We start from the raw sequence: 26,821 nt of genomic DNA, 5'->3' as shown, positions 1-26,821 counted from the left end.
ATTAATATCATCTAATAAGCTCGTCGTGTCAAAGTAATCTCCGGTCAAATTAAAGACTATAAACTTGTATCTTCCTACTAATAAAAAAATCACGTGACTTCGGACCAACCTATAATCTGTTGCCGAGGATCACAAGCACACAATATTTTAGTGTTGAGCAGATGAAATAATCCAAGTGGATACATCCACGGGTTACTTCATAGGCGCTATATCCACGAGGATGAAATCGCCTGTGATATATGGATGCTCTAACCCCTGCGGTATCGTAATACATCTTTTGTTACAAGATCGATTTTCAAACCTTATTGGAAAAGTTAACCTATTCCGGGTAATTAACACGAGATAATCCATCTTGTTGTGTTACATGTATCCACATCCTTCAGCGTGTTGAGGTCGTTGAGACTCGAAATCCCAATCTAAAGGTCAATAATATTTTTTGCAGTATTAAATATCATGCAAAAGAAAAAAAATCAATTAGTATACTGTACTTATAATACATCATCAGAGATTCAAATTGTTATTAAAATTAAATTACAAATCTCTAATATCATTAATCTGAAATTGGAAAAAAATAAAAATTAAAGGCGTGGGAAAATGCACGACCAGATTCATTCTTGCGATCGATCGATGATCTGGTCAATATCCGATATCTATATACATACATGTATATGGTACTTGATATAAAGAACTACAATGTGCATGCATGTATATTTACATATAAGTGTGTATAAGTTTCCGGTAAGGCTAGCAGATTTTTTTTTTATCGTAACATATTAATAATTAAACATATCGAATTTATTTAGTCTAATTAATGAATATTCTCTCATGCTCTTTTACTTTATTTAATGAACATCGCATTAATAGAAAATGAAAGGGGGCAGATAATTCAGGTCATATTTAACCGCAAGACGTTAGTAACTTTACATTAACTCGTTTGCCTAAGATATATGGTAATCTACCTAATGCGAAGTGTCATTTCTGGCCGTAAGCCTACAAACTGATGACTCATGGTAGTCGCAGTGTTGCCTTAAGCCCATTTACCATACTGCTACTGTTTAACCATCATCTAGCTTAAATGTAGCGCAGAAATGTCCCAGACTTATTTTAATCACTCAAAGTATATAATTTAAGTTTTAAAATCATCTAAAAGTTGTGTCAAACTTCCTGTCAAATCAAGACTAAACTTTTACTTCCGACATTCTAATCACGTGACTTCGACCCACCCTATAATTCTCGCGAGGTCACAGCACACAATATTCTGTCAGCAGTGAAATAATCCAAGATGGAGCAATCACGGGCGTCAGGCGCTTTTACAGAGGAACAAATACTTGAGGCTATGGATGCCTTTAAAGTGGTAAGTAATAAATTTATGTACATGTTCGGTTTTCAACCTTATAGGAAGTAAACTATACCGGTAAGACGAGGAGAAGCCATCTTGCTTGATACCAAGCGTCACATAATCCGGTGTCCCATAACCTAGTAAAGCTAATAGTCCTACCCATGTTTCGTAGACAAACATATCGGGATAGCTGGGTAGCTAATTTCATCCGCATGATAACTAAAAGTCCTATAATCGAGCTCTGTATAATTATTCAAACTTAAACAACATGGCCAATCATATTGATATTACATCAATATTTTTTATCATATTAATGTCCCATGTATGTTACATATTTGAAATGTTTGAGTGACAGAACAAGTGAGTGCAATGTATATGATCTTAGAAGTGAAAAAGAGAAGATATAGGCATAGATGTTAACACATGTAGGCCTTACAATCCTAAGGCAATCGTCCAATTTACTAGATGTCAAAACCGTATATGGTCTATGTGAAGTTACAGTTGACTCACTCGAGCTTATACATGTAGTCACTATCATAAACACACACATGAATCATCTTCATCTGTACATTGTAGCATGTCTTATGAACTAACCAGTTGATGTATGTACAGTACATCTTTTATCTTTAAATCGTTTAAACGATAAATTCTTTTTCGTCTGCATCATAACTTAATCCCACCAGCTAGCTGCACACCTGTAAATTTTGTACCTGTGTATACCTGCCTGTGATCGTTACCCTAGCTGTCACAGGTGTTTCCATTTCATACTAGTTGCTAGTAATACAGAAAAGTAAATTACAAGTATGCCCATTGACTACATTTAAAATTTCAAATTGCTGATATACAGTATTTGTATAGTATTTTATTTGATGCAATTCCAGTAGTTATCAATGACTTCATTGTGTAATAAGTAGATAAAAAAATATCAATCATTGCTATATATAATTAGGGTCTTTTATATAAAACGGATCCCAGTAAAATCTGATTTATAAGTCGATCGGCAAATGTAATCAGTTTGTAATACTGTGACGGGATATAAATCAGGATGTTTGTTTAGGCTATATTGGTCCCACGAGGTTAATAAACAAGATCATGGTTATCAACAGTTATCTACTGTTCGGCAATGACAGCAGTGTACACTGTACATACTTATATATGTCAACGTCAGACACCAATCCACACAGTTTGTACTGCCAGTAGGGTTTGTAGCTGAAAATAAAGAGTCTCAAAGTCCAAAATACAATTAGTTTCTGAAAAAAAAAAATTGATATAGCTCAAGTCTGAGTTTCCTCTGACCCTTATACCCGACTTAGACACTCTGACAGATGGATGATTAGTGGGTGCATGCTGTTACAATGGAATAAAAAAGTGTTATTGAAGAAATTCAGGAGTTTTTAGATACTAAAACGAGTCGAGCTTCTCTGAGTATAATTAATCAGGCTCAGCCGTGCCTTCCTATATCGTTGTGGTGTATATGTAAAAGAAAGTCAAAATATGGTGTCATAATCATCAGAATGAAGGACTTGTTTGTTTGTTTATAGGTTTGATATATTATTAATAGCTCTTAAGATGGCTCCATAATTTTAACATTTATAATTTGTCTCAAACGAACATTGATCTGTGTTGTTTTATTTAATATTAGATGTACTTGCTATCACTCAACAACAAGTGTCCTAAGGATGGCCTCCCACGTGTGCAATTGTATTGTGGTTTGTGAATGTCTGTATGTTTTTGGAGGCTGCAGCCTGCGGTATATATTTGTGTTGTATCTCCTTGTATTAATGTAACTCTTGTCCGTTTTAAGTGCTATATTTCACTGAAGCATTCTGCCAAAGACATTGAATAAGTACACCTCACCCGGTCACATTATATTGACATGTGAGACTTATCAATGCTAATTGTATTTCATTTACCAAAGTTGTTTTGTTATCTCAAATGAGATGTATTAAGATTATAGCAAAATCTTTTTCATCCACAATAGTACATAATATCTGTCATTTATAGTTGAACAAGCTTTTACAACATAAAAGTATTTCCTGAAACTAAATAAAAAGTAATTCTAGAAACCTGTGAATCCCCTCAATTTGCCCATCATGTTAATTTTGTCCTTGTGTAGTTTTCTGTTTCCAAAAGTGCATTCTTTTTTTCCACAAGGAAGAATTTGTAGTATCATAGTTTGTTTTTTGGTATAGATACCAAATAACCATTGGTTTGAATAGATTACATTTTTATTCATCCTGAAGAACAAGGAAATAAATTACAGGTATTGAGTCTTATTCAACAATTTCATCATTGTTTATTTTAAATGTTGCAATTTTTAAAATCGTTGACAAAAAAAAAATACATTTCATAAAATATAAAAAATCATGGTCAAATGGCATAGTATGAAATCCAGGTTTTATCCTTCATAAATTATTTGCTCTCAAGATATGATATATAGTAAACTCATTCACTCCTGAATTTTCATAGTGGACTGATCTAGTCTTTGATTTGGAAGAGTCTAAATGTGTCTTCAAGGGTGAATGAGTCAAGGTTTGGAGAGCAAGTGGTGAGTGACTCCCTGTTATCGATCTGAATATAAAAAGTTATCTCTAACTGTCCACCCCCACCTAACAACACAATTATCTGATCAAACTTTTATACAATAAAGCAGTTAGTGAATAGAGGAATTAGCCAGTTCATCAGACCTTCAGTAAGAATTTTCAGCACAATTCCACCGGATGATGGGAATAGGGATAGAAATATGTCTAGATTTGAAGTTTGAACATTTCCAATATCCTGCCCCTGAGTATAATATTGAAGACACATAGGAGCTTAATCAATCATTTTTTTAGTCGATGATTGATCGTTTTAAAAAGATGATGATCATTGTGAATTTATGAAGTGATACCCAACACTACTTAAAGGGGCTGTTATTAAATTAATTATGGCCAAGTGGTTCAGGTGCCCAACATTATTTTTAGTCAAATAATTAGTCCTATACATCTCAAAGTTTTCAGGTCTAGACAATATTTACTAGGGGATTTATAACATTGTTGTCGGGTAAAGTTCATGGGTCTGTGTTTTTTCTCTGGAAAATTCGGCTTTCATTTAATTCACTTCCCAAGTCTGGTATTTCCCTAAACTGCATGCCATTGATCTGACCCACACACTTGTATGAAACATTTTGAGGATCATGATTTCCTTAATTCTTATCTTTCCCATATATGTACATTGCATAATATTTCCTCATATCTTTAAGTGTCCAATGCAATTTATCAGCCCATATTATTTTTTGATAGAAAAATCCAACATTTTCCACCAACTATGATTCTCCCACTATTTTGAGATAGAAAAAGTCTGACATTTTCCCACCAACTACGATACCAGTTGTCCATACCGTACTATTTTTGGATGGAAAAAGTCTGGCAGTTTTGCACCAACTACGAAAAAATGTCATTGTGTTATGATTAAACTGTGTTAGACAGACAGTAATCAATCATGCAGGGTTTCCCCTAATACTAACTCCTTATAGTACATCTTGACTAAGGCTGTCCCCTGTAATCCATCATAATACTTTTATGTCTGTGCAGGTTTACAGTCCAAACGAGACCTGTCAGCTGGCTATGGGAAGTTAGGTACCTATTAATGAAGTGGTAATGATCTTATCGGGTTGTTAAATTCCTCTGAATGAATGAAGACAAGCAGTTTCTGGTCTGTACCCCGGGGGCGCAGTCTAGTATACTACTTGTATATGTACACATGTGTAATGACCCAGACACACAAACAAATTGACCAATTGTTACGACGTGGAATTCACACTCTTCTCTCACTCCATGCGTGACTAAATAAAATCTACAATTGTAAGAGTTTATGTAATACATTGATAAATCCTACTTGCTTACAAAGTACTAGAACAGTGTACCTTATATAGGTGTAGGCATGAAAACACTTAGCGTAGGAGTTACATATTTATTCACTACACCTGTTCTGTTGGGTGGGGACAAATATTTGTACCTGTATACGCTACCTGTACTGTCTTAAATGATATATTTAGCTGACTTACCTCAAAAACATTATAACCATTGACATATTTTTAAAATTGTTATATTCTAAATCATTCAGTTGATGTACTGGATTAATCTTTCCCAACCCTGACAAATAAATCACATGAAAATGAAAAACATCAAGGGGAATTATTGTAAAATTTTTGAAATTTTGTTTCTATATTTGTAGGTTATTAATAAATAAGGATCTCAGAATCTCTGAATGTTTTCACATTTTTAATAAATTTTCAAAGTGTTTTTATATCTGATACAAACAGTGCTGTGAAATTTAAGTACCTGGTTTTGCAGTGGTGCGGAAATGTTTTGACGTCTTTGCACTTGCAAATTGGCCTTGCATTACCAGAAAGTTACTACGGTAGCCTAGTACCAGGTATATTAAAACAATTTATTTCAAAATTAGTTATCGTTATGGATGACAAATATAAACTTATGTGCTGGGATAATTTTCTCTCGACACAAGTTATTTATTAGTGTTTTATTGAAAGAGGTTTTGGTGCCTATTTAAAATATTTTGGAATGCGTGCCAAGCAGGGTTGAAACTTCAACTGTTAAAACACTAAAGATGATGCGTTACATTTAAATATGGTCCAAAAGAAGATAACACTTTCATCCCAGTCTAGACAGTTTTTACATTTCATGGCATAGCTTTGATATATTTAGAACAGGAAAGTTTAAAAAGATAAATTGATAAAGAAGCTATTGTCTCATTATCAGTTGGCCGTAAAACTACCGTATTTGACCCAATAAGTGCCCCCATCCCTACCAGTATTTCAAATCAAATTCAGACTGAAAATATGAAAACTTGTGCTGGTTTTCTTACCGATTTCTTTTGCGAATTGATTTAGGGATTACTTTGTAAAATAATTTTATGAAAGCTAATTTCAGATTTGTTTCTATTAATTTTATACGCACCCCCTTGATTTGCTTTCAATTTTTTAAGGGCCCCAGGGCGCTTATTGGGTCGATTACGGTTGACATTCTGTGATATTTGAGAACATATCTATAAAGTGTAATTTTGGTTATAATTAAGGTAAGTTTGTATACAGTAATCAGCAATTGATGTAGGATTTTTTAAGGCGAGTCCAGAACACTAGTTTTCAAATTTTGACGAGTCCCAGAACGAAGAAATATAGAGGGTTCTCAAAATTTGGTGAGTCCCACAGGAAAATCATGAGTCCAGGACTCATCTAGATATGTCCTGTAAATCACTGAATAATTGTGATTTAAATTAGAGGTATATATATATTGTGTTTTATGTTAGGACCCTATCTATTGAAAGGCCCGGATGTCCTATCACTTTGTTTACATCCTGATGAGTGTGTGTTCATCTTCCGTCTCATCATAATGCATTAACGGCCTAACAGACGAGCAATTTATCAAAGAAAAATATAGAGACATTACTTGTTTTTCCTGGTGTTTAACGTGACGAAGTACACAGCGTCATTCTCTCTAAGCTCTTAAATCTCAGACGTAATTAATATACGAAAACTATGTTTCTTGACCTTTCTTCCTTGAAAACATTTATTTGTATGTTAAATACGGTATAAGCCGTTTAATATGTCCAACATGTGGATATAAATGTTAAACATCTGCCAGATTTATAGCTGTTTGGGAAGAACTTCAAACTTTCTTCCTATGAAAGATAGTGAGGTTAAATTAAGTTATTGCCTTTTTGTAATCAACAGTATATAATATAAGTCATTCTGTGTGAGTTATATATACCATACTCATGAGGGAATTTAATTGCATATTTAAGGTGGAATGGGGTGTTAAACGTTGTGCAACTGTAACATTGAAAAGATAATTTGCTATATGTTTCGGCTTGATTATTTATTATATAAACGTATGTACATGAATTTGTTTATATAATTGGTAAAATATAAACTGTATGTTTATAATAATCTTGCAAATGTTTACAGCTATATCTATTTATGTTTTGAACTGGGGAGGGAGGAGGGTCAGAGAATTAGTCGGAAGAATGTGCTGAAAAGATTTTACCTAGTATAAAAAAAGATTAGTTTGCATTTCAAGGTTTAAGGTTATCCTAGTTTTGTGGGAAGTAACTGACAGTGTTGGTATGTACATGTGTGTACATTTCCTCCATGGAGCCGGGCAGTGATGACATGGTCATACACAAGATTATGTTGTGTAATATAGACAGAGCATCTCCATTTTCTGCACCATTAACTTCTACATAAACCTTTTATAACATATCCTATGAGGATATGCCAGGGGTGATTATGTTGAATCATTCTACATAAAGTTGCTATAATCCTTTTGGCGTCCGAGGTAATTTCTAGTTTCCTTCATGGGTGAATATTTTTTTTTCAAATAAAAGAAGATTAAAAGAACTTAGATTCGCTTTGGTTTGGAACTTTTGTTAGTTAGTCTAACATCCTATTGATAGGGTCATTTAAGGACATGCCAGGTTTATGAGTGGTGAAAAGATGGAGTACTAGGAGAAAACCACCGACCAGTAGTCATAATTAGTACCAGTACCTGGCAACTGCCCCACATCGGAATCAAACTCATGATCCAGAGGTGGAGGGCTCGTGATAATCTATCTTTTGCCAATAGATTCATGGCTTATTTAATGAAATAATTTTATGAAAGGATAGTCCAAATTTGGTTCCATTAAGCGTTCCTTATTTTTTTCCTAATTTTAAGCAGCGCGTTGGGCAGTTACTGGGTCGTGCGGTATTCACGCATTGCACTGAACAACCTTTACATAACCATTATGATAAGTGACATAATAAATATATAGGTGTCATATATTATAATCCAATTCTTGTATATAGCCGTAATATATGTGTCTATGAATCAACGGCGTCCGAAGTCATCGTCATTGTTCTGACGTCTGCCAATCTATAATGATGATATATGCAGGACACTCCTCATTATACTATGCCTTACTATAGACGTAAAACTACAATGGCTAGCTATGCTACACTTGTTGTGATTAATTTTACTTCAACATTAAAAATGTTCTTATTTAAAATGAAACGCCCACTCACCCTCCAATACATGTACTACCGTCGAATGCCAGCCCTCAGAGCTCTCTAGATCTACCCACCCAAATCCTCCTATCAATTGTATATTCTAAGTGTATTACCTGTATACATGTATATATCACAGGAATTATCTGTCATGATATTGTCCTCCCACACACAACCTGTCATTCAAAAGGCAACTGTACATGTACTGTTTATAATGAATATCTGACAAATTTTTTATACCTTAAATATATATATAAAAATGTACAACTACGTGCAGACCGCGATAGCAGAAAATCACTAGTACTAACTTAAGAGAGATTATTACGTCGTATAGTATATTGAAAGTAGGGATGATATATATGTAAATAAAACCTGCCTAAGTGACCACCTTTGTATAAAGACCATCTGCTTAATAAGATCACTTTTCATGTGGGTCCCAATTAAATGACAAACTTCATCACAATTCAACCTGTGTATAAAGACCACCTGGCTATAAAGATCGTTTACTTCCATCCCTGGGGTGATCTTTATAAAACCATCAACATATTATACAAAATTTCTTTAAAAGATGAAATTATTTTCATATGATAATAATGATATTTACATCGAATGTATGTTAATAATTACGTACAAAATAACCGGGTAAGCTAAATTTGAATTATGCAGAGATGGTTGAGAAAAACTGTTGTATTGCTGTAGGGGTTGTAAGGAACTTCCTTTTAAGTTTAAATGTTAAAACCAGGAAATACTGTTGTTATACGATGTTACACATGAATATATTGCACTATACTGTCCTTTTGGAGTTTTATTTGGGGAAAAAAATAATGAAAATCTATGGATTTAAGTGCAAATTAGAATGGAAAAGTTCTGATATATATATACTATTGCCAGCCAAAATGTTTTGTAGATTATCTCTGGTGTGGTAAAATAAGGAAGCAAGCACGACCAGGAAGACTTGTTTTGGACGATAAAAAAGTTTAGATTAATATCATAACTCAAGCATTAAAAAACCCCTGACATGTTGTATTACAAAACACTTCGTTTATATATATATATATATTTATATAGGGCAGCTGGGAAAACGTTAGAGATCGATCACAGATTTGTTTTAGTTTGTTTTTTTTCTATTTAAATTCTATCACAAGGATATTCAACATTTATTTTTTATACATATATATGCCAACAACATATGAACAACAAAATAACTTTGACCTAATCCCGTATATTGTAGTACAAATATGTATTTCGTGTAAATATATATATATATTTACACAAAATACACATTTGTACTACGACATTTGTACTACGATATACGTGATTAAGTCAAAGTTATTTTGTGACGACATAGCGTGACGACACCCACTATAAATCCTTTAAAATGTTGATGCCTGGTTCTGCTCCAATGACTATATATTTAACAACAAAACCGGTTTATATGAACACCTCTTACATGTAATGTGTACCGGAAGTTTGTTTACAATAGCTATAGTGCATACTCCTAAATATAATGGAAACAACTTTAACATGGCTTTTGTTATGATATGGGTGCATTTTTGCCAACAACATATGAACAACCTGATTGACCTAAAGCAACTTCACATTGGTAATGTGGTATGTTCATACTCTTAAAATGGAGTGTTTAAAAAAAAACCTCTCCAAATATTTTTCGTTTGGTTTTATTGGTACAACATTCTGTTATGATATCAACAGCCAGGGTCATTTAAGGACATCTCACTGGTTTAGAATGTGGAGGAAATCCGAAGTACCTGGAGAAAAAACCACAAACCACTGGTTATATAGTACTTCGCACCTGCCCCTCATGGTGTTCAAACACTGGACCTTGAGAGGTGAAGGGCATCTTAAACATCTCTATATGGTGTCTCAAGGGAAAAGAATATGCAAAATATTTCAAAAATAAACCTTAAATATCCAACAAAGTATACAATCTTATTCTTAATACAAACAGTTAATACAAATTAAAGTGTAGTGTGTTTTTTGTTGAAGTTAAAATTCACGAGTCCACTTTTTCTGATTACCGTATTATATCTAGAAACCCACAAAAGAAAATTTACATTGTACTCTATTCATTCTTGCATGACCTGTTAGAAAACACCTTGTTGTCAAAGTTTATTCAATACATTTGCCAATCTTTGTTCGATGAGTTAAGCTGGATCAGCCCTTTGCTGTACAGGGACAGGTGCGACCCTTTATAGTTCACTAACCCTATAACACCTATGATAGCTACATTGTCAGTGCTGTCAGCCCATGGCCAGCAGAGTTGCTTGCCTTAAATACCACGAGAAAATTTTCACTATTCAGCAGCTTACAAGCTGACAACGTTGACCTAGTTTAGAACTCCAGCCGATACTCAGCATTCAAAAAAACCTATAGATTTGCATTACAACGGTGATATGTGATTTAATGTTGCCTCTCCATGTTAATGTTTACCTATGAGTGTGTCTCCATCATCCCAACACTCATTCCTCAGCCCTCCCATAGCCAAATTTTGCACACACACCCCCCCTCCCCCGCCCTATCCCCACCCCGGTATTACCTAACATTTTCCCCCCCACTCCCTTGTCATTTTGCTTTATATTTAGCCTTTTAATACACTTAAAATCATTTTAATCAATGGATTCCATAAAATATAATTAGATATTGAAGAACTTTGAAAATACATTAAAAGTTACGTAACCTGGTATGCATAACTTCTGCTGAATTTCTGTACTTTCTCCATGGAAATTAAAAAATTCCACTGAGAATTAACAACATCTTGTTCTAATATGTTTTTTTCGAAATCTCTGTGAAATCTCTATGGATTTTCTCGGAAAGCTGCATCTCCATGAAGAGATTTTAACTGGGACCCTCTTACTACCATGCAGAACATGTTTATGACTTTCAGTGTATGACTCATAATGCGCACTATCAAACTATTCCTAATAATGGCATTATGTAGGTACCGGATACTGATAATCTTAATAATTAATTTGATAATGTTGATTTTCTTGTGATTAAAGCAAACATGTACACACGGGAAAGTCTGTGCCTTTCTGAATCATTAACCAAGTATATACTTTGATATATATATATCACCCAGTGATGATGAACAGAAAACCTAGATAGCGATATAGTATTACATGTTGGCATTTGGCAAACATGTACATATATATTATATAGGGGTTAAAAAAAATCACCGTTGATATCAGGAAGAAATTTTCATATCAAGTTTAACACAGATAACAGCACAATGCTAGAATAATACACCTGATAATAAAATTTAAGCATCAGTGTACCATGTACCATACATCAGCAACAAGAAACTTTAAAGCACAGGAAGAAAATTTAAATTAAACGTTAATTCTCTTACGAATTACTTCAAAGCATATCAATTGCAAACATCATGAATCATGGCTACCATACACAGGTATTTAAAAAAATAATCGAAAACATTGAGGTCATAATTTAAGAATATACTGTAGAGCCCGTTGCTATAGAAGGTCAAAATTTTTGCGAATCTTCTAATCCAAAACTAGGAAAATTAAATGGTAAGGAATAAATATTTCCCAATTTTGGCTTCAAGGGTATAATTATCTTTCAAACAATTCTTTTTATATGTCATATTTCGTTATCACAACTATGACATGCCAAATCACGAAAATTTTATTCTCATGAAAATTACTGGCTATATGGTACTAGATGTAATAAAATAATTAAACAAATTAAAGTAAACAAACAAATAAATTAGCAGACGTAAGATAAAGATACCACCAAGATGATATTCATAATAGACCTGAAGAAAATATGTCTGTTTAGGGTTACTCGACCGACCCTAATTTTTTACCCCGACCCTAATTTTTTTCCCACTTTTCTACAAAAAAAATTAAAAAGTCGGGATTTCGATCTCAGACTCTGGTTTCGGCCATCATTTTATAGTGAAAATACTTAAAAAAAAAAAAAAAACACGTCCCAACCGATCCAACCTATTTTTTTTGCCAATGTAACCGGAAACAGACATTTTTTTTTTGGCTTTATCAGTGTACATTTAAAAATGATGTATCTTTTCGTAAGCTAAGTGAACTTGAGACCATGAAAATGTGGGGGTGGAGGGTACATACAATTAGGGAGTAGGGCATTTATTGGGTAGAATACAATGCTATTTAAACTTTATATCGCTTGACCAGGTCATTTTGGTCTATGCCAATATGTCAACCCTTTTCTATATCAAACCCTATCTATATATAGGGGCGAAAAGGTGATAGAATGATGAATAGTCTAAATATCCACTCAGTCAGGCTTTCAGTCCGTTGCCGAGGATTAGCAAGGTGTGTTAGACTAAAGATATCCTTGAACTTGCTATATATTCTCACTTTCGTATAAGATATACTGGCAACCATGCCTATGTTTTATTTGCATTTTACTCCGAACTTAATCATGAATAATTACTCTTGATTTATTCAGGTAAATTCTGTTGTAACTGCTTACCTCTAAGCAAGAAAATTTTCGTAATAATGCAGATGCTTAAATGACCTATTTAGAATCATCTATAAAATTTGACATGAACACTGTTCTATTAATTAACCTAGCAAGGCCAGCGTCTAATTTGATTCATTGTCATGTACGTATACTTGTAACAGAGTGCAGGATTTTATATAAACATAATCACTGCCTCTGCTATGAATCGAACTCATGACCTATGGATTACTAGATAGTATGACATTCAACCGTTCAAGCTAAAGAGAAGTTCTCTCTAGCTAAGAGCTTGCATTGAGGTATTGGTTTATTGCAGCTATATTGACCAGGGTTTCACACAAATCAAGGAAAATCTATAAAATTGCATTTTGAGAAATGAAAAGCTTATGTATTATTTATCCCAATAAAATCACTGTCTATTGATTGTAGATCTTTTCTGAATTTCCTTTGCCACTGAATTTGTATCTAGTTACAAAGTTGGTTTGTTATGACAAACCAAATTGGTAGTTGCCATGGCCAGGTCCTGTTTCATGAACATTTCTTGAATTTAAGGAATTCCTTAACTTTAAATTCTCCACAGAAAGGTATTACAGAAGTTAATGATAAATCTTAAGTAAGGAGCCTTCCTTCTGTAATGCTTTCTTATGGAGAATTTTAAGTAAAAGAATTCCTTAAAATTAAGGAATGTTGTTGAAACTCCTGACTTCAGGATCATGAAACAATCTTAAAATTAAGTTGAGCCTTAGCCAATCAGAAATGACGTAATTTTTTGTAACATCATTTTTGATTGGCTAAGTCTAAACTTAAGACAGTTTAGGACTTGATTGTTTCATGATCCAGTTAAATCTATTGAAAATGAAAAGTTTCTTTATCCTAATAAAAACACTTTCCCCAATTAAAGTTAATTATTTCCAAGTTTCCTTTGGCCCTGACATTGGACTCGGTAGACACTTGCCCTACACCGAGTGAGATGGGAGTTGACTATAGGAGGTAACTGTATTGGTACAAGGAAACAACATCCGCGAACACTTCCACCGGTTTTACCTGTAGGACCGGCTGTGTGTTTGCCAACAGGTGTAACCGACTATTTCATCATTATACACGACGACCAACTATTCAGGACTTGTTTGTATTGTCGGACATTTTATCTCGGTCTGACTTCCACTGAATATATACATGTACCCATGTGTCCTCATGTAATAGGTCAGGGTTATTTTATGATTCTATGTTCTAATCCAACATGTTTTCAATGATGGTGGCGATTATGTAATATATGTATCAGTGATTTTCTCCTTATATAACTGGGGTCGGTAAATGTCGGTAATATATCTAATCACTTATTATACCATGTTCAGTAATGGGTAACTTTTTTCCAAAACTGCTCTTTTTGCAATTATAAATTCCCAATTTGTTACAAAAACTTTTTTCCCAAAATACCCTGAAAAATCACTGTGTATAAACACCATGTTCACTTAACAATCAGACTCGAGCTCCAAGATTATGAAATATAACAGTTTTAAGTTTAGACTTATCCAATTACAGATGACGTTAAAAAAAGTTACATGATTTTTGATTGGCTTACCCATATATAAGCAAAACCTTAAATCTAAGACTTTTTAATGATCTTTGGGCCAGGAGTTGAGCGATAGATCTGAGTCCAGAGCACATTTTGTTATGACTATTACTATAAATTCTAACTGTTTCAACCCCGAGACTTTGAGGGTGCATGTAGCATTGTTGACCTTTGTCTGTTTTTGTTGCTTTTACAATAGCATGGCTAATCTTAGAAGCTTTCTCATCAATATTCTGCATTTCATGTATTTCCATTTTCAATTAATAGATTAAAACCTCCTCAAACCCTGCCCTAATTCAAAACACCGTTCTGTTATAATTTACTTATTTGAAGGATATTCACTTTGTTGGTGGGGTTAGATTTCAGTTTTTAATGGTTCAGGATTTTCAAAAAATTCCTTGAATAACAGAGTTGCTACCAATTTTTAGCATACTGGTAAAAAAGCTGAATTTTTAAAAACTTTGTGGCATAATTGTTTTCCAATACATACAGTAGCAAGGTAGTTGGGACGATTTATTTTGAAGAATTTTATGTGTATTTTTACTGGTCTTAAAATTCGGATATATATGTGTTTCATAAACATCATAAAAAGAAATTGTCTACAATATTATTTAAACAGTGTCAAAGTACAAACATTTGATATAAAGATATTAAAGTTGCAGTGCTTCCATATAATGCGGGTATTTAAAAATGTCTGCTCGAGAGTTAAAATTGACTACTCAGCAAAAATCTGCACATCAGTGTTGAAATGTAGTCTATCTGTAGTACGCAACACTCTGCGCTGATAAATTTAGGGCTTTAACGAATTCAGCACCTGTACAAAATATCTAAACGGTGGTTAAGAGCCCTCCTGCTAGAGGACTGTACAGTCAGGGTTTGTGTTCATGTCGTCCATACATCCTTTTTAAGTATAGAAAATGAAAAGGACCCCACTTTTTTCTCTCTGAAACTCCATTCCAATTACATAAGTTGACCCCATTTTACCTGAGGACTCCATTAATGGAACAACCAGCGCATACCCTGCAGGTGCTGACTTCGTTACAAAATTTCAGGGATTTTTAATCTCAATAAATTCACAGATTTACCCAAATAAGCGGAAATTTGTACATGTACCTTATGATTTTTTTTAAAATCATGTTTTTTTACATTTGTGACTTTAATGACGATTTTATAGTCTATTAAGATGATTCAGGAAAAATAAACCATAGCGAATAAGTTTCAAACACCTTCGAAATTTAACAAATGTTCACCTGCCGAACATCTCTCATTAGGTCATCTGACCCGAAGGGTCAGGATGACCTATAGTCATCATGTTTCGTCCGTCGTCGTGCGCCGTCCGCCGTGCGCCGTGCGCCGTGCGCCGTCCGCCGTGCGTTAACTTTTCACATTTTGAACTTCTTCTCAAGTTTGACCAGTGGGATTGAGCTGAAACTTACCTGAAATGATCCTGAGATGGTCCCGACAAAGTGTTGTTATTTTTCAGGTCGATCCGAAATCCAAGATGGCCGCCACAGCCGCCATCTTGAAAACACATTTTAAACTTCTTCTCAAGTTCTACCGGTGCGATTTGGCTGAAACTTGCATGAAATGATCCTGACATGGTCCCGACAAAGTGTTGTTATTTTTCGGGTCGATCCGAAATCCAAGATGGCCGCCACAGGCGCCATCTTGAAAACACATTTTGAACTTCTTCTCAAGTTCTACCGGTGCGATTTGGCTGAAACTTGCATGAAATGATCCTGACATGGTCCCAACAAAGTGTTGTTATTTTTCGGGTCGATCCGAAATCCAAGATGGCCGCCACAGCCGCCATCTTGAAAACACATTTTAAACTTCTTCTCAAGTTCTACCGGTGCGATTTGGCTGAAACTTGCATGAAATGATCCTGACATGGTCCCGACAAAGTGTTGTTATTTTTCGGGTCGATCCGAAATCCAAGATGGCCGCCACAGGCGCCATCTTGAAAACACATTTTGAACTCCTTCTCAAGTTCTACCAGTGCGATTTGGCTGAAACTTGCATGAAATGATCCTGACATGGTCCCGACAAAGTGTTGTTATTTTTCGGGTCGATCCGAAATCAAAGATGGCCGCCACAGCCGCCATCTTGAAAACACATTTTGAACTTCTTCTCAAGTTCTACCGGTGCGATTTGGCTGAAACTTGCATGAAATGATCCTGACATGGTCCCGACAAAGTGTTGTTATTTTTCGGGTCGATCCGAAATCCAAGATGGCCGCCACAGGCGCCATCTTGAAAACACATTTTAAACTTCTTCTCAAGTTCTACCGGTGCGATTTGGCTGAAACTTGCATGAAATGATCCTGACATGGTCCCGACAAAGTGTTGTTATTTTTCGGGTCGATCCGAAATCCAAGATGGCCGCCACAGGCGCCATCTTGAAAACACATTTTGAACTCCTTCTCAAGTTCTACCAGTGCGATTTGGCTGAAACTTGCATGAAATGATCCTGACATGGTCCCGACAAAGTGTTGTTATTTTTCGGGTCGATCCGAAATCAAAGATGGCCGCCACAGCCGCCATCTTGAAAACACATTTTGAACTTCTTCTCAAGTTCTTCCAGTGGGATTTGGCTGAAACTTGCATGAAATGATCCTGACATGGTCCCGACAAAGTGTTGGTATTTTTCGGGTCGATCTGAAATCCAAGATGGCAGCCACAGTCTCCATCTTGAAAACACATTTTGAACTTCTTCTCAAGTTCTACCGGTGCAATTTCGCTGAAACTTGCATGAAATGATCCTGACATGGTCCCGACAAAGTGTTGTTATTTTTCGGGTCGATCTGAAATCCAAGATGGCCGTCACAGCCGCCATCTTGAAAACACATTTTGAACTTATTCTCAAGTTCTACCAAAGGGATTTGGCTGAAACTTGCATGAAATGATCCTGACATGGTCCAGACAAAGTATTGTTACATCTCTGGTTGATCCCAAATCGAAGATGACTACCATGACACTATGTCTAATTAATTTCCTATATTTAAAGGCCCTTGGGCCTCTTGTTTGAAATAAAATTTGTTGAAAGAAATTGAAAATGATCCTGACATGATCCTGACAAAGTGACACCATATATAATTAATTTTACTATTGTCAAGGTAGTCAGATGACCGTTAAGGCCCTTTGGGCCTCTTGTTTTATGCTTGCATTTGTTCTTGTATTTAATTTCTTGTACTGTATTTACCATAATACGCCTCCAGGGTCCTTAAAAATTGTAACAAAGGGTGGAGTTTATGGGGGAACCAATATGTAAGTTGTAGCCGGAAAAATGAAGAAGGTCATCCACATTTTTACTCTTTCGTTACTCATGGCACACTCATCTGTTATCTGTTACTGTTTAATATGTATATATAGAGGTTCCACAACAATTCACTGTTTTTTATCATGTTTATCAAACTTGAGTTAGTTAATTTTCAAATTTTGAAATTAAGCTTTAGCGAGTGTCCTTTAAAGGTTTGAAAATTGACTAACTCAAGTTTAGATAAACATGATAAACAACAGTCACGCATTGGGGAACTTATTTATCCCATAACTTTAGCCCTATATTTATACCGTGGTGACCATTTTCTCTCAGGGAAACTTACACCATACATTGTGGTGTGATTTCTTTCCGCCTTAAATTATAGTGCCTAAATAGAGAGCCATTATTCTATTGTTTGATATTTGAAAAAGCAACTACCTGTTAAACATTAAATACAATGCTATTTAAAAGAAAATGCGCTATGGAAAGTAGCCTGAAGTTGAAAGCCAATCGGAATCAAGAGATCTTGGAATTGACCAATCAGAGGCACTGTAGGTACACTGGAGTGTGTAAACATAAATGATAACCAACTACTATGGAATTTATCACATGGTTTTTCCATTGTGAAACATGCATAGTTCTTGGATAAATCTTCTTTCCTTTGATTGGTATGTTTTATTACATCGTGATTAACATATCATAAATTTCATTAGAAGTTCATGTACTATGGGATATGATGCTGAAATCAGAAGCATCACACACAATATAAAATATCATTAAAGCTATGAGATAGGAGTGTCTATACATTTTCTTCTCCAAAAGAGGGAAGGGCACTAATTAAGGCTAATACAGTATAATATATATTACAATTATTCTTGCACAAATGAAAAAAAAGATGTTCTTGATTTTTTAGAGTCATATGTTCAGGTTAATCGATTGTATATTTTCGTGTTTGTTTTTTCAGTGTGATGAAGATGGTAGTGGGAAAATCAGTTCAGAAGAACTTGGAAGTGTTTTACATGAAGCAGGTATCAAAATTCCAGCTTACAGAGTGAGACTACTTCTTGAGAAGTATGACACTTCTTCAGATGGAAAGCTAAATGAAGAAGAGTTTTTACACGTAAGTAACTTATTGTTTTGTTTACAATCTTAAAATATCATACAGTACTAAGAATGGTGTTGGATGATACAAAGATACCAAAAGGCAAAACATCATTGGTCAAGTACAATTTACAGTTGATTAGTCCCACTTTCCTGTGATCTTGCCATTGGCTTTTGAAGTGAATTTTGTGACGTCATAGTCACCAGAATGTGGGACTAATCAACAGTAAATTGTACTTTACCCACGTCGATTTGGGATCTCGAAACCTCAATACATTTGTATTGCAATTATATTACCATTAGCTTTGTTGATAGAATTTTTTTCTCTGTCAATTTTCCAGATATACAAAGACTTAAAAGCGCAAACTGATATTGGTCACAAGTTTAAAAAGGCAGTAAATAAAAGACAGGATGTAGCAACACATGGAGGAACGTCTGAGGCATCTGTGGCTGGTACAACACATAGTGTCAAACATGCTGAGACGAAAGCCTATGCTGAATGGATCAATAGGTAAAAATAATTATCAGGGCTGTTTTTCAACATGATTTGAAGCCGATTTTCGGCACCATCCCCCATGTCAATTTCTCCATATTCCAGCATTATATTTCCCAAGATCAAAGTTTTTTGAAAACTATCCAAAAATATTGCATGAACTTAATTAGTTAAGGCTCTAAATATTTGTGGATTGGCTTCAGAAAAGTCCATTACTACACTCGAAATAAAAGAAAAAACTATTATTTGTTATGCTTTATTTCATATTTTATAATTTTTCTCAAATCTTGGTTTTGTCGTACATTTTCCCAAATTCAAAATCACGGACCCCATTCCCAAACAGTGAGAAAAAGCTCTGTGGTTTCTAGTTCACTAGTTATAGTAATAATAATGAAGTGTAATACTATCGTTAGAAGCTGGGTCAATAGAGGAATCGGAGTCATTGTGTCCCCCCATGCCAAAGCCTTAAAAATACACTGCCCTCCAAAAGTTCTGTTACATATGTAAAAATTAAGAAAACTCTCGAAAAAAAATAAGTAATGAGTTGGAGAAGATAAATAAGTTATAATAAATGAAATATACTGATGCCTGTATTAATAAGATTTACCTATTTCTGTACTTTATATATATTTGTTAAACTGCACTTGTAACAGAATTTTTGGAGAGCATTGTATATTTGGCAAAGTTTGAAGGCTTATGTAAATATATATCCAATAACCTTACTATTGAGTGTCCAAAGTAAAATCTCCAGGTCAAACAGATGGCCCATACATATTTCCATTTTCTTTTGATGCATAAATCTGTAGTTTCATTTGTGACAAGATATTGTTGTTGTGTACAAATGTGACTTTTTTAGGGTAACCAATCTTTTTTTATGTCCTACAGGAAACTGCAGAACGACCCAGATTGCGGGGGCTATGGATTTCCTATCAGTGAAGATGATCTCTTCAAGAAAACAATAGATGGTGTGCTGCTATGGTAAGTGCTATGTAACTTGTCAAAACTGGCGCTACTCGCCTGATCCGGAGTTCAATGTATTCCTGCATACATGTATGGAATTGTGGGTGACCAAGCAGAAATCTATGGAATATTATATCAGGTAGCCTTTGTATTTCAGTGCTTTCAGTACTTTGATTATGTAAAATTGACTTATTGTTTATGATTTTAGCAAGCTGATTAACCATGCCGTCCCAGAAACCATTGATGAAAGAACAATTAACAAAACCAAGCTGAATCCGTTCCATCGCACTGAAAACCAGAACCTCGCCATCAATTCTGCTCGTGCCATTGGCTGTACCGTCATTAACATCGGACCAATGGACATCGAGAACGGTGATCAAAACCGCCATCTTATCCTGGGCATGCTCTGGCAAATCATCAGGGTTAGTTGTAAAGAATTTGCAAGTTTGAAATATTCCGTCTTAGCATATTGCAGAGTTATCTGCCCTTGTGGGTAGGTAAACATTATGACATTATTATTTTGTGAGGGAAACTCGCATTGTTTTCTCTGAAAAGTATGACGTTACACTTGTAAACTGTTGACATCACAATCAATACCTACCCACAAGGACAGATAACTCTTATCATATGCAAATACAGAATATTTCAATTCAATGTGACATATGAAAATTTCATCCTAATTGAACAATATTTATGAGAAGCAAATCAAGTCAGATGTGATCTGAAACATTATAAAATGACACTAGGGAGAGGGTTTCATCTCAGGGGTTGAGAGATTACCTCCCTTTCATGATAGGATCACTCATATCCATGTAATATAGATAAATTGTCTGTACTAACTTTTTAAATAGTAAAGTTGCAGAATTCAAGATAAAAAAAAATCTGGTTTAAAGGGAAAAATTGCAAGAATGATGTCCTTTGAAATACAGTGTAGCTGTATAAAGCAGGGAACAGTTATTTACTGTAGTCATGTGCTACATATTAATTCATTCACCCCTGAAGGTACATTTGAACTCTTCTGATTCAAAGCCTGGAACAGTTCATTATGAATTTCTAGGGGTGTATGAGTTATGGGAGGCAGACAATAAGTCAGCTTACCTGTCTATATCCAAATGGGAACTTAGACCAAACCATTGAATTAATGCATTTTTATCTTACGTGGTTTGATACATAACTGGATACAATATTTGTCTTCATGCCTTGTAGTCTAACTTAATAATATCTTCAATGAGTTTTAAAATTACTTAGTTATTTGACAGGGATATTTCTAGATAATTAATATAATCAATCTGAAACATGTTAAAGATGCTCCACCGCTGACAAATAGTATTAAAAAAAAACCAAATAGATAAAAAAAAAAAAAACACCAAAAAACAGGAACAGACAAATTAGTGTTTTTTCTTCAGTTACAAAAGTTATTTACTTTACACCATTACCACCATTGAAAAGTTTGAGCTTCTAATATTACAAGATAAAAATATTTAAAAACAATTAATTGCGTCCCGAAAAAATTCTGTGGCACTATGTCCTATATTGAATGAAGTACTGATTGTGCATGCACCAAAAGCAAAATGAATTATTTTATATTATTATTTGTGTTAATTAGACATTTACATATACGATTAAACACCAATTATTGTTCAAATAATGAGTATCAGTTATGCTCTGTCGGCGGTGGAACATTTTTAACAAATTGATTATCCTTATTGCAGATTGGCTTGTTGAGTGAGGTGAACATCACGAAGCATCCTAACTTAGCTGTTCTCCTCAGGGAGGGGGAAACGATGGAAGATTTGCTGAGGTTAAGTCCTGAACAGATTCTCATCCGATGGGTCAATTATCATTTAGAAAGGGCCAACATCGATAAACGTATTTCTAACTTCACAGAGGATATTAAGGTAAGAGATGGATGGAAATATTTTATAAATATTCGATCAATGTTTATTTAGTTTTGAAAATAAAGATAACTTAAATAGATTTGAAAATCATTGCTGTATGTAAATGATGCTTGAGCATTTTCCATATCAATGAAAGTAAAAATGTTCTCCTACCTTTAAAGATTTAAACAAAACAAAATTTCAACTTTTGTTTCTTGACATAAACAAGCCCTTAGTTTAACAAGTCCAAATAAAGGATGGTTATTTACACTTGATTTTGATAATGAATTTCCAGTTTTATGAGATGTAGTGTAGAATTACATAAAATTCCTTTTTTGCAGGATTCTGAAGCATACATACATCTACTTCATCAAATTGCTCCAAAGGACGCTGGCGTTACCACTGAAGCTAAGTTCGTAAGTTGACAGTCTAGGACAAACAATTTGGTCAAATATGTGGCTAATATAGGCTGGATAGAATTTGGTCAAATATATGATCCTTATAATTAGTAATTTTGACCCTTTGCAATAATAATAACACTGTAGTCTATCTACATAAATGGGGACAGGCAATTTAGTCAAATATACAACCCTTAGTAATATAGGAGGGACAATTTTGTCAAGTATTTTACCTTAGTAATATAGGTTGGACAATGTGGTCAAATAGTTGGCCCTTAGCAATATAGTGTGGACAATTTGATGAAATAATTGAAGAAATAAAGATTCTATTTATATATATCGTGCCTAAATTTGACACTATTTTCAGATTTCTGACGATACTGATCGTGCAGCTGGCATGTTAGAAGAGGCAGCGAAAATTGGCTGTAACAGTTTTGTCGGCCCAGCTGAGGTGGTAGGAGGTCATCAAAGGCTTAACCTGGCGTTTGTAGCCAACTTATTCAACAACTTCCCAGCTCTGGACGGTGAAGATTTTGAGCTAGTTGATATGCCTACTGAAGAAACCCGGGAGGAGAAAAGTAAATATACAATAACTTTCTGACATACAAACAGGTCATATTGTTGGTTTAATTCATTCACCCTTACAGACGCGTTTAGGCTCTTCTAAATCAAAGACTAGACCAGGCCGTTATGGATTTCAGGGGTGGATAAGTTCAATGCTAAAAAATAGAACTGTCTTTCCTGACCCCAACTATCTACCAAATATAATACTGCAGTTGTGTTTTGAAATAGGACCAAAAACATTGACATTATCATATGTTTTGAGAACTTTTCAAACACTGATATCACCAGGTGCTAACAGTAGGTCGGATTTTTTTCTCTGTATACTCCAACTTTTGTTCTCCACTTAAACCTGGCACATCCTTATTAAATTACCATTGTTATAATATGGCACAAAACCAAACTATGAGACTATAAATGTCATCTGTTTGGTCACAGCGTACCGTAACTGTATAAATGTCATCTCTTTGTTTACAGCGTATCGTAACTGGATGAACAGCCTCGGTGTGGATCCATTTGTACACAGACTGTACAGCGACTTGAGTAGCGGTCTCGTCCTGTTCCAGCTGTATGACTGTATTAAACCAAAAACTGTTGACTGGAAACGAGTTCACAAAAAATTCAACAAACTAAAGGAAAATTTTGAAAAACTAGGTTAGTTTGGGCGCAAGGGCGACACTTTGGTATCACTATGTTGGCCTCTGTGTTGTCAACGTCCGGAAAACAGTTTCTGTGAGATAGCTGAAGTATTCATTGTCCGATTTCAACCAAATTTGGTATATTGCTTTGTATCAATGTTGTCTCGGATGAGTTTGATACTGGTCAAAATCTGTCAATATTTAACCATATCTTGTGATACTATGATACTTCCATGGAATTCTTGTAAAATAGAATTATGACGTCACAAAAGATATACTTACCCATAAGGGAGGTAATTCTGTAATATACTAGGACGGAATTGTTTGCTCACAGGTTTTTTATTTACTTTGTCAACTTTGTGTTAATTGATTTATTTATTGACTGAATCACCACACTGTAGTGCCTCATAGTTAATTGAGATAATTTTGACCAACCCTATCACGGTTGGGTTTGAAATTATATTCTATTATATTATATTCTTGCAGATTTTCCGTCAATTTCAAGAGCATTTTAATGAAGCCATTTTACAGTGTGAAAAATAAAAATCGTAATAGTTTTAGATACTTTTATTTGAAGTATGACTTTCATTTATTATTAATCGTTATCAGAAAATGTAGTCATTGTCTTAAAGGACTAATTCCAATTATTACTTTCACAGAGAATTGCAATTATGTCGTGGAACTTGGATGCCAATGTCGTTTTTCACTTGTGGGAATTGCCGGCGACAATATTCTTAATGAAAATCAAACATTGACACTTGGTAGGTATTCTCACCAATCAATATGTATCGGATACTGTAAAAAAAATTCACGGATATTAAACTTCGCAATTTTCATTTCATAACAAGTTCGTGAAGATAAATGTTAACAATTTAATAATAATAATAATTTCTATAAGTATAGATAATGTAGATATTAATTCGCCAAGATTAACTTTTGCGAATTTACTTGGATCGTGAAATTCGTGAAAGTAAATCACACGTAAATAAAAGTTGGATTACAGTATTGCATTTCGTAATTAATTTCCGTTTGACTTAGTTTTGATTTTTTATGCAAGACGACTTAAAATGATTTGAATTTAAAATTTAGACTTAATATATAATTACATGTAGCTCAATTTTACCAACAATTTTGTGTCACTTTTCAAAATTACTTATCAACAACAAAACATTTATGCATAATCAAGATCAAGTTGTTTACAGTAGATCAACACAATGAGAAGGTTTTAGAAATTATTATACTGTAGATCTAGTTCTTTGTCACTATAGAAAATCAATTCAATTTTTGAAAAATAGATTAAGAAGTTGGCACTATAAATTGTCATAGTTTTAAGGCACTGAATTTTCAGTCATTTTAATTTTTGTAAAATTAAATTTTATTATGGACTCGAAGTTTTACTCATACACCCCTGAAACACGTTTAGACTTTTGGTTATCAAAGACTTGACCAGTACATTATGAAATTTCAGGGGTGAATGAGTTATGATGATGATAGGGTACTGTATCCTATTGATAAGTATGCGGGAGGAAGTTGTGACGGTCAAAATAAATTAATTTGTTATGGTTTCAGCTCTTGTGTGGCAGTTGATGCGAGCTTACACTCTAGCTATTCTTAACAAGCTAAAGGACAAACAGGAAGGACAAACAGTCACAGATGCACAAATCATTGCTTGGGCGAATGACAAGGTATGAAATGGCAGCATTAACTCACTCGCCCCCAGAAATTCTGTAATGAATTGCTTCCGCTTTAACTTTAGAAGAGTTCAAGTGTGTCTTAAGGGGTAAATAAATTAACAGCCATACCATTCCATAATTACCATAGATAAAGTGTCCATAAAAATGGTAAAAGCTTCGGTAACTCATACACCCCTTAATTAAGTCGCATTTCAACTCTTCCAAAACAAAAATTAGACCAGTCCATTATGAAATTTCCTAAAGTCACCCTTGGAGATACATTTGAAAATCTCCTACTCGCAATTTCCCTGTAAGATTAAAGAGACTTTCAAATAATATTTCTCAAAGTGATTAATGTTAATATCATCTATATCATCGAAATAAATAATTACTTCTAATTTTTGTCTGTGTATTCTGATCACATACAAAACATAATTAAACTGAAAGATGATTTTAAAATTTCAATAAAAAATGAGAATGAATTATAACCTGTTGTGTAATAAATGCTACAAAATGAAATTGACTCTTTTTGACTAAAAATTGAAAAATGCAATTTTACTGTACTGTAAAGCGACTTATTTCCGCATTGATTAGTTTCGCAGTTTTCGCGGGCGATAAGAAATATTAAGTAAATCTCCGCAGAACTTTTTCAATTAAAGTAGAATTCCTGACTTTTAGATTGCAAAATCAAATCTCCGCGGAAACATCCTTAGGTATGGAAATACAAAATTAAGTTGCCGCGAAAATAAGTTGGTGATCATTTTTAATTATTTGACAAATTAATTGCAGCTGGCATATGCTGGCAAGAAGAGCAAGGTGTCCTCCTTCAAGGATAAAGGTCTCTCTGATGGGAAAGTAATTCTGGACGTGATTGACACCATCAAACCCGGATCTGTCAAGGCTGAGATGGTGAAGGACCCTGAAGACCCTGATAACGATGATAGTGTCAATGCAGTATGTCAAATTTTAACCTAAAATATCACATATTAATAGGGCTGGGACCTACTTCATAAATTTATGGTATTACCTTGACTGACTGGACCCTGTCCGTCATCTGCAAATTAGATATTGTCCAAATCCTGATTAGAGATGCTCCACTGCTGACGATGGTATTTTTCCTAAATCAAAAACAGGAGCAGATGAGTTAGTATTTTCTTCAATTACAAAAGTTACTTACTTTACACCATTAGCATCATTGGAAAGTTTGAGCTTCTTATTTTACTTACAGATCAAAAATATTAAAAAAAAAATTAATTGCGTCCCAACAAAATCCATGTCACTTTCCCCTATACTTTGTCCGGTGAACTCCTCCTAAACTAGTCGACGGATTTTAATAAAATTTGGTACACACAACCCTGACATAAAGGGGAGTTGGGGAAACTATATAGGGTTCTTCAATGTCCCCTATTTATGGAGTTATTACTAAATTTGTGCAGTG

The 26,821-nt window shown here is 34.4% G+C and overlaps 1 protein-coding gene across 2 annotated transcripts in view; it reads left to right on the top strand.

The window, feature by feature from the left end:
- Positions 1 to 1,163: 1,163 nt before the first annotated feature.
- The window catches only part of LOC138330123 (plastin-1-like), a 29,706-nt gene continuing 4,048 nt past the window's right edge, over positions 1,164 to 26,821 (top strand). For both annotated transcript variants that reach the window (XR_011209531.1, XM_069277518.1), the window contains exons 1-12: positions 1,164 to 1,354; positions 18,647 to 18,802; positions 19,125 to 19,294; positions 20,162 to 20,254; positions 20,445 to 20,658; positions 21,949 to 22,134; positions 22,455 to 22,529; positions 22,879 to 23,089; positions 23,550 to 23,726; positions 24,370 to 24,471; positions 25,280 to 25,395; positions 26,173 to 26,337. Coding sequence is in view for 1 of the 2 variants with exons in the window: in XM_069277518.1 (XP_069133619.1) it covers positions 1,283 to 1,354; positions 18,647 to 18,802; positions 19,125 to 19,294; positions 20,162 to 20,254; positions 20,445 to 20,658; positions 21,949 to 22,134; positions 22,455 to 22,529; positions 22,879 to 23,089; positions 23,550 to 23,726; positions 24,370 to 24,471; positions 25,280 to 25,395; positions 26,173 to 26,337 (1,737 nt within the window). In the remaining variant the exon portion in view is untranslated. The remainder of the gene's footprint in view (positions 1,355 to 18,646; positions 18,803 to 19,124; positions 19,295 to 20,161; positions 20,255 to 20,444; positions 20,659 to 21,948; positions 22,135 to 22,454; positions 22,530 to 22,878; positions 23,090 to 23,549; positions 23,727 to 24,369; positions 24,472 to 25,279; positions 25,396 to 26,172; positions 26,338 to 26,821) is intronic.

Source organism: Argopecten irradians, chromosome 8, assembly GCF_041381155.1.
Source record: "Argopecten irradians isolate NY chromosome 8, Ai_NY, whole genome shotgun sequence".
NCBI classification, from domain to species: domain Eukaryota; kingdom Metazoa; phylum Mollusca; class Bivalvia; order Pectinida; family Pectinidae; genus Argopecten; species Argopecten irradians.
The sequence above is the reverse complement of the archived record's forward strand: the minus strand, read 5'-3'. Positions and strand labels throughout refer to the sequence as shown.